Below are 13482 nucleotides of genomic sequence, written 5' to 3'. Positions count from 1 at the left end.
GAGAGGGAGGGAGAGAGAGAGAGAGAGAGAGAGAGAGAGAGAGAGAGAGAGAGAGAGAGAGAGAGAGAGAGAGAGAGACAGAGAGACAGAGAGTGAGAGCAAGCGAGTGAGAGAGACAAAGAGATAGAGAGTGAGATTAAGAGTGAAAGGGGGGGAGAGAGAGAGAGAGAGAGAGAGAGAGAGAGAGAGAGAGAGAGAGAGAGAGAGAGAGAGAGAGAGAGAGAGAGGACAAGAAGGTCCTAGTGACAATCAGATGCCCAGCCTTCCCCCTATTTAATACAAATGGATGCATTACTACTTAAATAACTCCAGTGGTTTAATGAAACTAGAGCCAGGTGACACACCACTTCAAATCAGAATTTTAGGTTAAATTTGCTTTGTTTTAGGATGTCCATAATAATGTGTTTGCAATTCCAAGACAGGGAGATTTTTTAATTATTAAGAGGAATTAACTCAGTCATCATTGCTCAAGCCTATTTACCTGTTAACATAGGGAAAGCAACTCTTAGTGACTTAATCTCAACAGTGAAAGCCTCAGCTCTGATAGCCTGTCTAGAAATACCAACATGTGGGGAGTGCCCTCTAGATTTCTCTCCCTTTGAAATGCAAATTCTGTCACAGTATCCTAATTTTTCTGTAAATAATTCAGAGATTGCGCCAACTCATGGTCACAAGAGAAGCTCCAAGTTTCTAGTATTACTTGTTAGGCAGAGATCTACAAAGTACCTGTTGACAATACGAATTTGCTCCTTGGTTCAAATTTACTTACACTAAGTACGTGTCAGCTAGTTTTTTTTCCCCTTAAAATGCCCTAAACTAAACCCCTTGGCAAAAGGTTCTGCCTGACATCTGCCACTGCTAAGTGCTACTAGCAATCAGATGCCTCCTTGGGTGGCTAACCTAAAAGTGCCACTTTTAATTAAGTTAATCGTTTTAATTAGAAAAAATGTTTTTTCACTTTTAATTTTCACCCTCAATGATATCTGGGCAGAGTAAATCTTCAGGCACAACTGAATGTTTTTCTATTGGCCCTGGCCTTTAAAAACTCCCTCTGCTTTAGTTTAACATTATTATTAGAAGGCAGAAAGTGGTTAGAAGACAAAAAAGTGGTTGGCTAATGACATTTCAAATTAAAAGGCATTCTTCTCTTAAAAAAGGCTAAACTTCAGGTAACTTGGAGAGAGATATGAAATAGGAGTATTTTCCTTGTTTGTTGTTTGAATTGTTTGTATTTACTTTGCTGAAAATCAGATGTTTGAGGTAGGATTTTGCTGTTTATTTTCTATGTATGTTTTGATGAAATAGATTTTGGTAAGGATGATTGTGTTTATAACATTATTTTTTTTTTTTAAAGTCTTTCAATTATTTTCTTAGCAGCGTAAATTCAGGGATATGGCTGATGAGCTCTATGGGCAACTGAAGTAGGCATAAGTAGTCACTAACTCCTTCATACATTTATGGCTGACCCCTTTCAAGTGAAAGGGAATCTGACAACTGGAAAATCTTAGTTCCAAGGGCACCTCTTGCCTGTGAAAAGGGCAAGGTTCTGAGCTGACCTACTGTCTACTCACCCACAGCTCAGGCAGCTGTGGGCAGCACATATTCCCCACACATATTCAGTGCCTCTTTCTAGTGCCAGCCACATCCACACCTGTAATGGTTTTGCTTCTTGGCCTCTCCGTTCACACTGCCAACTGAAGGTGTCAACTGATATGGCAGGGACTAGGCCTCTTTAATATTGATTTGAGTTGTGAGGTAATAAGGCAGACCATCCTTAAACCCTGACCAAAACACAAGTTATGTTGCTAGGCAGGGTCATTTGCCACAGAAATATTAAATACATCTCAAATGACTATCTCTAGGACAAAAAACTCTACTGGTTCCATACTGTGAGTCAGTCAGGGATTTAAGTTTTTACAATATACTTAAGTCTATGAGAGGTAGGAAGAGAGATTCCCTTAACTGACCTTCTCTTCCTACCTTCCACCTCACCCAGGATTTTCTGTGTAGGTTGACCTAGTCTATGAATGGGAAGATACTACATAGGATATAGTTTACTCACCTGGTGTAAAAGCCTATCTCAAAGTAGGATACTAGAAAATCCCATTTGACATACCAAGCAAGGTACATGAATTTGACATCTGATAGGTTTTTTATAGATGAGTATGCATTATGTAGGTAAATAAAGAGAAAGGACAGAACAGAACTTCAAGAGAAGATCAGGCAAGTCCTGAGATGCTCAAAGACTGAGCTCTACAAAGGACCCTGGGAGAGCAGACTCTGCATGAGACAACTCAGAAAATGGGCATGTTTTCAAGCTATTGTTATAGAATTGAGTTCTCAGAAAGAGCTCTTCTTCAACAGGTTCTTAACCTTCAAAAAAAAAAATATGGCAGTTATACCTTTATAGAAAGCTCTGAGCAGTTGTTCTTATTTCTCCGCATTTCATTATGTATAAAGGGGAAAGAAAAAAACATGACTGACTGTTAAAACTCCTACTGAGTATACACAGAGAAGAAAATATTTACCACCTCTGTGTTCAGGATTATTTTAAAAAATAATAGTCCTGTGAAGACATCTAAGTACTGTCATATCAACTAAGTGGCACAGTGGATGAGCACTTGACATGGAGTCAGGAAGAAAGGAACCTTGGGAGGTAGGAATTACTTTTACTCCCATTTTACAGATAAAAAACTGTGGCAAACAGACGTTGTTACCTGTCCAGGGCTACGTGAACTAATAAGTGTCTGAAACTGGATCTGAACTTGGATCTTCCTGTGCTCTAGCCATTGGGTTACCTGGCTAACTATGAATCTAAGTACTAAGTGTGTACCCCTGGAAAAGTCACTCCATCTCTCTTTGCTTCAGTTTGCTCCAGCTGCTGTAAAAATCAAATGAGCTAACATATGTAAAGTGTTCGAAAACCCTGAAGCATCATACTCGTTTGGGCTATTATTATCATGTCCCTTAGGATCTTAAAAGGAAGTGAACCATTTTACCCTATATGGTCTTTAATTCTAGATAAATACAGGTACATGCCATGCTTCATCAGCTGATTCTACAGAAACAAATAATATATAACCAGGCACCACACACAGAGACACAGATGCGCACACACACAAACATATTTTTTTACTTTTCTGGGACAAAAGCTCAAGCTGCTTAAGAGATAAACACTTGAAAGGCTGTTAAAAAAAAAAAAAAAAAAAAAAAAAAAACACAAATATCCCCCAAACCAAGGTACTTAAGAACAGAGAGCTTAATCTATAACCTCAAAGGCAAATTAAGCTTTGGACTCAAATAACATACACTGTAGTTTAAAATATATGCCTGGAGAAAGATGAAAAAAAGGAGAAGAGAGGAAGATGGAATCCTGTCTGATATCCTCCTAGCTTCTGTTGGAAGAAGTTATCTTAATACACAGGTCTTTCTGATTTCTCCCCAACACCAAAAATGGGCAAGCTTGTGTGGCCGAGTCTATTGCGTTACAGCAGCGCAGGTTACTGCCCTTTGTACTACAGAAACATTTAAAGTCCCTGGGTGGTTGGTTACTTTGAACTGCTACCTATGACAGGAAGCAGTCATATAGATGCCATTTCTGGAGACAATACAGAATATCTCAACCTCACTCTTGACACCAATCTTCTATTTGGGTAAAGAGGATCTCCAGGTTAGTCTCAAATTCTATCCAAGTAAGGGCCTTACCTACTGGCTCTGGGACATCTGCCACCTGTGCGTTCAGTTGGGACCTACAGTTTCTAAACTACCTCAAAAAGATACAGGAAGGTTATTTTCACAGTGAGATAAAACACACCAAGTCCACCAGTTTTTTATCTTGTCAGAATCCACAGTGACACGTGACAGAAAGGGAGCAGGTCTCTTCCCTACCCTAATCTGCTGCAGACACAATGTTTCTGGGACAGAGCTGCCCTCGGGCCTGGGATCTGGGGCTCTGCTCAACCCTGGCTGAGGCTTCTGACCAGGTGAGCGCATCCTCTGGCTCGAACTTGCCCTGGCACAGCCGTTTTGTCCCTACAAGGAGCAATTCTGGTACGAGTGCATGAAATCCCCAGCCAACAAGTGCCCATTTCCTTCCTCCTCATGGCATATCTGCCGGTGCTGGCCTTTGGGTCTCTAGATTCTCTCTACTGTTTTTTGTTCTCTGCCTTTTGAGGGGACATTTTTTCTTTCAAAATTTCCATTTAACTAAAGAAGGCTTATAGATCTTTGCTAACTTGTTGAAGTTGAGATTTTTAGTGTTTTTGTGGAAAAACAAACACATGCCTAACTCTCATATCAGATTGTGACATAGATGTTCCACAGACGGAGATATCAGAAAATAAAATTAAGAAAACCAACAGCCCAACAAAACAAATGGCTATATTATGTTTTCTTATTGCCAAGATTTGGCATTTTCTGGTTCAAACCAGTCTCATTAAGTTGAGACAAATAAAGTGTTATTTTCAATGTTAACTTTCCATGTAACTGCACCTCAATATGTTTAAGGAGCTGCTAGCTTTAGCTGGGACTTGGAGGTTTACTGAATAGGCTCCTGATAACAAAGGTGGCATTCATTGTGAAGCTCAAGCCTCAGTGCTAATAATTTCACACCACTGCCTAGAACTGTCTTCAAGTAGCAACTGAATACTTAAGCATTTGTGATAATTGATCTCTGAAATGCACATTTTACTACCTACTAAGAGTTCTATAAAAAAGAAACAGGAACAGAGGCTCAGGAAGAAGAGCTCTGCAGATGATGAGCATAAGAACCAAATAATGAATCATATGGTCAGGTGAATTTTTCCAAGTTGACAAGCACTTTGACAATAAAAAAAAAAAAAAAAGTCCCATCAAAGATGAATGGTTCAAATTGAATATCATTCAAAAAGGTGGCAGACTTGGTAGAGATAGACCAAAATGAGCTCAATAAGAGAATATCTGGTCAAAAGGGTTGTAAAGGGTTGACGTCCTTAAAATTATCTGCTCTGAAATTCAGGTACTGACTTCAGGGAAAATCTGAATGTTCAGTCTATACTCTGATTTTAAGTGACAAACAAACTTACCCTTAGAAGCAGGTCAGAAGGCAACAGAATTTCAACGGGAAAAACGTCTTTCAAAGGAACTACTTGGGGATCAATCTTTCAGAACTCTGACTGGGAGGTTATCTAACTAGAGATAAGTAGGTTACTGAGATAAAGCTAAACATTGAGAATACAGATCCTTACATATCTCTCCATGATCAACAGACAAAACCCCTTGATTCCTAAAGTGAGTTTACATTATTCAGCAAGTAGGATGATATCATTCAAGCAATAATTTCAAAGGAAAATCATTTTTTTCTCTGCAAAGGGAAGCAGATGAATGGCAGAGTTTGGATGGCTTAGACATATTAAAAAGAGTTCCAATTTGCGACAAAAATTCAAGTTACAACCACAGGAAAGATTTCTGTTTGCTTGCTTCCTGAAAACTGGCAGGGATGTGTTTTCCTCCTTCCATCTGGTTTTGAGAATACAGCAAAAAGACTTTTGTCATTTTCTTAGGCAAATGTATTAGCTATCCTCCAGTTAGAAATCATTCCTTTCTTTTAAACCAACTAGGACAAAACAGTCCACTCTTGATTATTTGCTTTGTAGTATGCTTTAAATATCGAGCTGCCCAAAATGTACTCTGGTTATACAAGTCAATTCCAATAAATGCAAACCAAATCTAAGTGCAAAAGTATCACTGCAAACAAAAACTCCCATAAGTCATCCCCAAACCAGGTATAAGTCATTTGTATTGCCTTTTATTTTGCCTTATCTATGATCTATTAATAAAGATAATTAAAAATCTATCTGGGGGCCAATCAAATCTCCTACCATCTTAAGATATAGGAATAACCTTTTCAATAAGACTGGATGACTATTTTCAAATTCCAAGTCACAAGTTTTTTATCTTGAAAGAGGCAGAATCCACAGTGGCCATTTTACTCTTAGTAGTTAGTATTCCAAAGAAACTCTAAGACTGAGCAGCTGCTGAATAACTTCCATGATTTGGCCAGCAAGCTTCCCATCCTGGATCTCTTTGGTTTCACCATACTTCTACTATAGCAAATGGGAGTGAGTCACCTGTTTCATTCCTTCTTACTTTCCTCTTGTTCTGTTGAGTTAGTTTATTATACAGCAGACAGAATGATTTCATTACAAGATGAGGGAGTTTTGTATATTCAAAAGGGGGAGGGAGTAAAGAATGGATAGAATCCTTGAATTTTTGCTTGGTTAGCAGCTGACAGGGGAAGGCATAATTGTAAGACAGGACTGGGGAAGACTGAAGACATAAAAGACTATGACTTCTCGATTAGATTAGGACTTCTTAAACTCTCTTCACTCACAATCTCTTTTTGTTAGATAAATTTTTATGTGACCCTGAGTATGGAGGAATATAAAATAGATATACAAATCAAATGTTTATTGAAAATAAATCACAATTTCATGATCCCCACATTCAATTATCGACTTCACATGATGTTATAACCCATAGTGTTTAAGAAGTTGGGGATTAGATGAGCCATTTGCTATTATTCACAGTGTATCCTAAATAGATTTCCCTTAGTATGCTCTCAATCAACATTCTTTTAACTTTCAGATGCTATGGGAATGCAAAATTACTTTATCATTACCCAATGCTAAACATAATTAAGAATGTAAATTTTTTTCAAGAAAACTGAAATAATGCATTATGAAGCCAAATTTCTAAAACTTTTGGTCTGTGCATGACACTGTTCCTGTTTCTTAATATGAGTGATCAAGTGATGACTATGTTGTCATTTTCTGAAAAACCTCCAAGGATGTTACTTTGGGGAAGTAGAAGCAGATGGAAGGGGTGAATAAAGAAAAATCTGAAGTTTATCATCAAAATGGGGAAGCCAAGAGATGTCCAGCATCAGCAGATTGTAGTAGAAAGAGCACTAATCTAAGAAGATGGAGACTTAGATTTAATTCTACTACAGACATACTTATTAATTCTATATAGTCACACAGGTAAGAATCTGAACATCTCCCATGACAATACTTATCTCACAGGACCACTGTGAGAAAAGTGTTTTTTAAAATTTAATATCGAAATACTAGCTACTAGTACTGCTTGGAATTTTCAAAGATGCAGTGTTTATGATTAAATTTCTTTCTCCTCTGAGATATAGAAACAACAGACTTCTTGCACTAAGGTACTGCCTGGGCCACTACTCTGTAGACCCACTTTAACAAAGGGACAGAAGATAGATTCTGCATGTGACTAACTCCAAACCAATGAGTGAATGAATACTTCCTAACAATGGCCTCCATTTGAGTAAATCTTTCTCATCCACAGGAGAACTGAACCATATTATCTGGGAATGGCTGGTGTGTTGCATCTTTTACCTTTTGGTATTGTGTATTGTGGTCCCTCCCAAGACAATCCTAACTCCAGGAGTGGTGCGATTCAAATTATAAACTGTCAGCGCCTCTTCATAAGTGGTTCCTCCAATTATAAATACGATAATGTCTTGAGGCCTGTAGTAAAGAAGGAGAGTTAGTACTTTGGAATAATAAAGAAAAGGCCAGAATCTGATACACACACACACACACACACACACACACACACACACACACACACACACAGAGTTTGAATATTTTAGTCGGGAAAAAGTAAGAGGATAGAGGTAGGGTAGGGATATGACCAAAAATAGTACAGAATGAAAAGTTTCAAGGAAGTTTTATTTATCTAAATTGGCAGGAAACATAATCTTAGAGATGCTAAATAATCATTTATTCCGTATTTATGAGCGGATGTCCTATAATCCCCATACAGTGAGTTTCAAAATAGCACACTATTGTTGCAGAGGCAAAATGAAGAAATAATCTTTTATATTCAAGAAGCTCCAGAGTGCTTTATCATATTGTGGAATCAGCTTCCAATGTAAAAATAATTTATGCTTTGTGCTAAACTTGTCCTTTCACGTAAAAGCACTTGAGCAATATTTAGTAGAATATGGAGCCAGCAGCCTCTATCCAAAACCTTGGAAGCACTAGTTGTGAGGCACTTAGTCTTCCCTATTAGACAGAAGCATTTATTTTGTATATGTAGCAACCTCAACTTTCTCCAAAAACTTTTACACCCAAAACCTTTGCGAAATCAAGAATATCTAATGCATGGGGCAAGGTTTTTCAACTTGTCAATAACTCATCTATTGAGGTGTTTCATTGATTTTTCCATTTTTATCAAAGTGACTCCATATTCCTGAGTCTCCTATCATCTCTTAATGCAAAAAGGAAAAAAATGGTATGAATGACAAAATCACTAAGGTCTTCTTTATTTTGCCTCTCACAAGATTACTGTTTCTTAAGCTACTGCATGGAATCACTGAAATCAAGAGTGTGTCAAATCACAGACCGCACATTAATTAAGATTACACCCATGAATCAAGTGGAAACATTTACTGCTGCATTTATACTGTAACACCATTTTTAATCAAAGCATGTGATTCTCAAAAATCCAAAGCCATGTCCCTTCTGTTATTGCCTCAAACACACTTCAAAAGAGTCAGTGGGAGCATTCTGCATGAAGCATTCACCTTCTGTTATGAAACTCTAAGGGAAAAAAAGCAATTGGTGATAGTTATAAATACCAATTTAAGTGGCTACTGCATTGTTGAGGAACCCATGAAAGGAATCCTCTCAGATAGAGCTTATTATTGTTCAGCTTATAAAGGGTTAGGAAGCCCTTTCTGAAATTTTGTTTTGAGACCTCAACTTAAATTCACACTGTTACAATCTTAATTCGTTTCCTAAGATCAAAACAAGACTTACTTCATGCAACATAGGCAAACTGGGACAAAAGTTATCCCATTTAAGCAATGAAATTTATTTTCATACAATACAAATATTTGCTTTTCAAACATCACAAAAATGTTACATATTTGGCAATTATTTTAAATTAGTCAAATCTTTTTCCTGTTAGTAGTAACTATTCTTTTAGTCTTTATATTTTTTCCCCTGGCATGTTCAGTGTATGATCAAGTATCCACAATCTGTGCCTTCTAAAGTCCAGGCCTTTGATCTGGGGGAAAGGACCATCTGGGGGGGATGGGTCTACAACAGCTTTGGGACTTCTGACTAAATCCTTGGAATTGCACATAGCTTGCCTTTGAGACTAAACAATGAAAAAAGAAGGCTGGACTTTGCAAGAAAACAGCTGCAAGGCTGAAATAGCAAGCTGTCTTCACCTCCACAGGCACAGAGAACAGGGGGTATGTCTCAGCACATTTTAGTTTACCAAAGAAGGGCGTACCTTGATGTTCTTCCAAGAAGAAAAGATGGCTCTGCATTTTTAACACCTCCAGCCCACATATTTCACCATTTAAATTCTGCCTGAGTTTCACCTCTGGAGATTCAGCATCTTAAGGTGAGTAGCAGGAATTTGGTTTTGCACAGAGGCCTAATGGCACAAAATGGCTGTGGTGGGCACAGCTAATAACTCTTCATTGAGCAGGACAGTGCTGACCCTATCATTACATAGTTTTCCTCTGGCTGCTAAAAGAGTACCCTTATCAAAGTTGGAGAACTGACTCTCAGTCTTGATGCCACTGGATTCTCGGTAGGTTACTTCCTTCCAAAAACTAATTTTTGTTCTGTGGTTAGATTGTAATATTAATAGCTGATGCTGCTTGTTGTGAGACTTCTTAAAGTAACAGGTACTCTTCTGTTGTCACAGTCCAAGTCAGATTAGGCAAATGCAAGTGAGAAGTAATTTTTAACAAATATAAATGGAGTTTCCTAAAGCTGTAGTGACATGTTTAGTCCTACCTTTTGATTTGCATAATCTATTGCCTAGTTACCAAACTGAAGGCAAAAACTCTTTATGAAAGACAAAAGTTTGGCAATATATTTGCCCAAAATAGAACCACTACATTAAAGATTGAGATAAAATCATTAGCTAAGTAGGACCTCATCAAGAGCCCAACCATTCTGCACACATACATACACAAATAAGCAATTCCCCAAAACTGTTTTTTCTTGAATTATCCATATAGCATATAACACTTTATAAACATATGTGCTTATGTAATTGGCCACCAAAGGGATAAAATTATTCTTTAATTCCTACTCACAAGATCAGGCCTTTGTCCATAAGAAAACTTGAGATGTTTGTTCAGAGAATTTGGGAAAGTCAGAATGCAATTACCCATTTTGGAACAGAGCCAATAATCCCAGGCTAAACCCTTCTGCTCACGAGTACTCCTCTCCACATTCCCCTTCCCCCCACAAAAAGAATCTTCTACATCACAAATGGCCTTGTTCTCAAAACTGATTTGAAAGATGGCATTATGAGCAGAACAGTTTCTCTTAGCTGGGGTGAGATATTACTGTAATACCAACTTGGTACTTTGAGCTCCAGGGAAAAGAAGTTCTTTAGAAATACAGAGAAAAGCATTATTATTTTCCATGCATCATTAACACTTCCTGCAGAATCTGGACTTCTTCCTTCCAGTCCTCCCTTTCTTAATGAGCAGAGACTCTCCTCAATCAGAGTAGTTCCACTGTAAAGCAGAATGGCTTCAGGACTATGTTTTTTTTTTTTTTTTTCCTAATACTGAATTTATAGTTATTTAGGGGCTGAATTATTCTGTGGATTATGCAATATATTCTTGTTTCCTCTTCTCCCACTGATTGGGCCATTAGTCATTAGCATTTCCCCTAGAAAAAGGGAAGAGGCTGTCAATTTCTCTAGGAATGTTACTGGGAGCTGAATAATCAATAATTGGATTTAATTAGAAATGCCTTCATTGAGTCATAAAACCGAGAACAAGGCAAATGTAGAAAAATCTTAAAATTGTTATTCTGTCCATGAAATTTATTCTGCCTAGCGAGATCACTGGTTTGGGGTAACAATCAGAACTGTTCATCAAAAAGGACATGCTTTGATTCTGAGGGTCACATACATGGAGTATGACAACATGAATGGACCTGAGGACAGTCAACCAGTAGTAAAGTTTAGAATGCAAATATATAGGGGTAGTTTAATTTATAGACACCATTTAAAAAATTGCCTATCAAGATATTTAGAATCAGTAGCAGTCTTTAGGACACAGAACATGCTACATTATTAGAAAATGAAGTTCCTTAGTAAAAATTTCCCAAATGCTATACTACTTATGGTGAGTAAATGACCCAGGTTATTATAAGGAGAAAGGAAGGCTGATTCGGTCCCTGAATCAGTGACCACTCTCCATCAGAAGATAAATAGCTTTGCTTCATGCTTTTGATCTACTTGGTTTAAAAAAAGGGCAGAGCCTCCAGGAAACTTGATGTTGATTCTCCATAGCTTAATTCTGACCACTATCTGCTTCTGGGTTATACTTGTCTCTTACTGCAAAGAAAGTTTTTATGGAAGTAATGCCTAAGCACAAGAAGAAATGAACAGAAGTAGATTCCACGCAACCAGTGCATAAAGTACCGTAGCAGAGTAATTTTAGGATGTCAGAGCATTTTTGTTGAGTTGCATTTACTTGAAAATGAAGAAAATGCTTGGGATGGTAAACTGTGGGTGTTAGTTACATAAATGTAAGCAAAAGCACAGATACAAGGGCAGTGACAGGGAGCGGCTAGGCTCCCTGTGTGCCTAACAAACATGATGCTGTCAGATTTTGCTACAGAGATATTAACCAATGTTTTCCTGAGCCTCCCACATCTTACCCAAGTGAAATGGAGGAAGAATATAAAGTAACAACAATGATAATAATAACATTCCCTTCCTTCCACCCCACTCATCCCATAGCCTTGATAATTCCCTTTTTTCTTTCTTTTCCCTAATGATTTTAAAAATGAAAGAAGATACTATTTGTGCTGATGATGCCAATGATAAAATGTACAGTAAATCTTCTAATGTGATGGTCAAAACCAAGGAGGGTATACAAGTTCACTCCTTTATGGACATCTCCCAGTTCTCAGTAATTCACCATGGCAACTGGAAGCATTAATTAATGCAGAAAGCAAACATCTGAAAACAGCAGTCAGAACATACAAAAGGACAGAATTGCCTATAGAAGCGCAGAGACATCCAGAGAATCCAGGTGGTTTTGCATCCAACTGTTTAAAAAAACAACAAAAAACTTTCACCTCCATTTCTTCTAGAAATCAATACTACCAAATATGGAAAACATGAGCAGACAACCAAGTGTTAATGAAAAGTACCATTTTTATGAGCTTTGTGAAAATACCACTTTTAAAGATACTCATGGGTTGCAAGCTAAAGCACTTAACTGAAGTCAACAAAAGCTGCTACAGCAAAAAAGACTGAGCCTTTCATGAGACCCCAAATAAATGGTTCCACTAAGATGTTATTGAACTACTGAAAAAAGGGAGAAAGTAGTCTCTTTGAACTGCCTCCCTCCCTCCCCAATGTACACTCATGCAGTTCCCTTTTTTCACTAGCCTTTCAAAGCTCTCATTTCTCTCAAGGACGAATAGGCAGTTTTAGAGCAAGAACACAAACTAACAAAAAGGATTTAATGGAAATCTACCTTGTAGGATGAGTAAAATTATTTAAGCAACAGCTACCTCAAAACCCAATTTGTGGATATGGATATACTGTGATCTAATTCAATAGCTGAAGGCTTGAAAACTTTACACCAAAGAAAAAGTGCTGTACAAAGAGCCAAGGCCTATTAGAAAGGGTCAGCACTCAGCAAACTTGTCAAGTTTCCCTTACTTTCTAAAAAGCCTCTATCCTAAATCTGCCCCACTATATTCCCTAATCCCCAATCTGACCTCTGAAACATTAAAGGTGAGTTCTTCTGATCTAGGGGTGGGTGAAAATTTTTCTTCCTTTCATCCACCTGAGATCCTGTATAGCTAAGGGTCTATAGAATAATTAAGGGGGAAAGCAACACAAAACAAAATCAGGTATCAGAGCTCCAGATGGTCCCAATTATAGAAATATGGAAATGGGAAAGATTTAACCCTCTTCTTCCAAAAGCACATCAAACTGTTGTAGGAGAAGCTTAAAGTGTCTCATAAAATATGGGAGATGAGCCAATGGAGCGAGGGTTCAGCTGTGAGGACTTTCTCTCTACCTGACTGAGCTTGGTTCTTTCTAGGCAATGCTATTTAAGTGATATATAGCATCTGTGTGGCAGAAAAAAATAAAGAAACACCAGTTAGAAAATTCTTAATATGTAATTTTTTGTTACTGATTTTATTTTTGTTATATTTTCTTTTGTAGCATATGATATCAAAACCAAGAAAATTCTATCAATGATGAGGTAACAAAAACACATACAGGAAGGGCTAGAATAATTTTTTTTTTCTTTTTCTTCATGAAAGCTCACATTTTAACACTTTCCTAGAATTCCAAATTCATTTCATCCCAGCCACTCTATGAGGTAGACACTATAACCATTATCATTACTAGATTACAGGTGATGATGTTATTATGAAATTCATTCAGGGCCCAGCATACAGTAGG

General features: G+C 37.6%; 1 protein-coding gene across 1 annotated transcript in view; it reads right to left on the bottom strand.

Annotated features, from left to right (window-relative positions):
- VPS45 (vacuolar protein sorting 45 homolog) overlaps positions 1–13482 on the bottom strand; it is a 71203-nt gene that overhangs the window by 17258 nt on the left and 40463 nt on the right. Inside the window, exon 14 of the mRNA XM_074263358.1 lies at positions 7398–7529. Coding sequence (XP_074119459.1) covers positions 7398–7529 — 132 coding nt within the window. The remainder of the gene's footprint in view (positions 1–7397; positions 7530–13482) is intronic.

This window comes from Sminthopsis crassicaudata, chromosome 4, assembly GCF_048593235.1.
Source record: "Sminthopsis crassicaudata isolate SCR6 chromosome 4, ASM4859323v1, whole genome shotgun sequence".
NCBI classification, from domain to species: Eukaryota; Metazoa; Chordata; class Mammalia; order Dasyuromorphia; family Dasyuridae; genus Sminthopsis; species Sminthopsis crassicaudata.
Note: the sequence above shows the minus strand (reverse complement) of the source record. Positions and strands in the feature narration are given on the sequence as shown.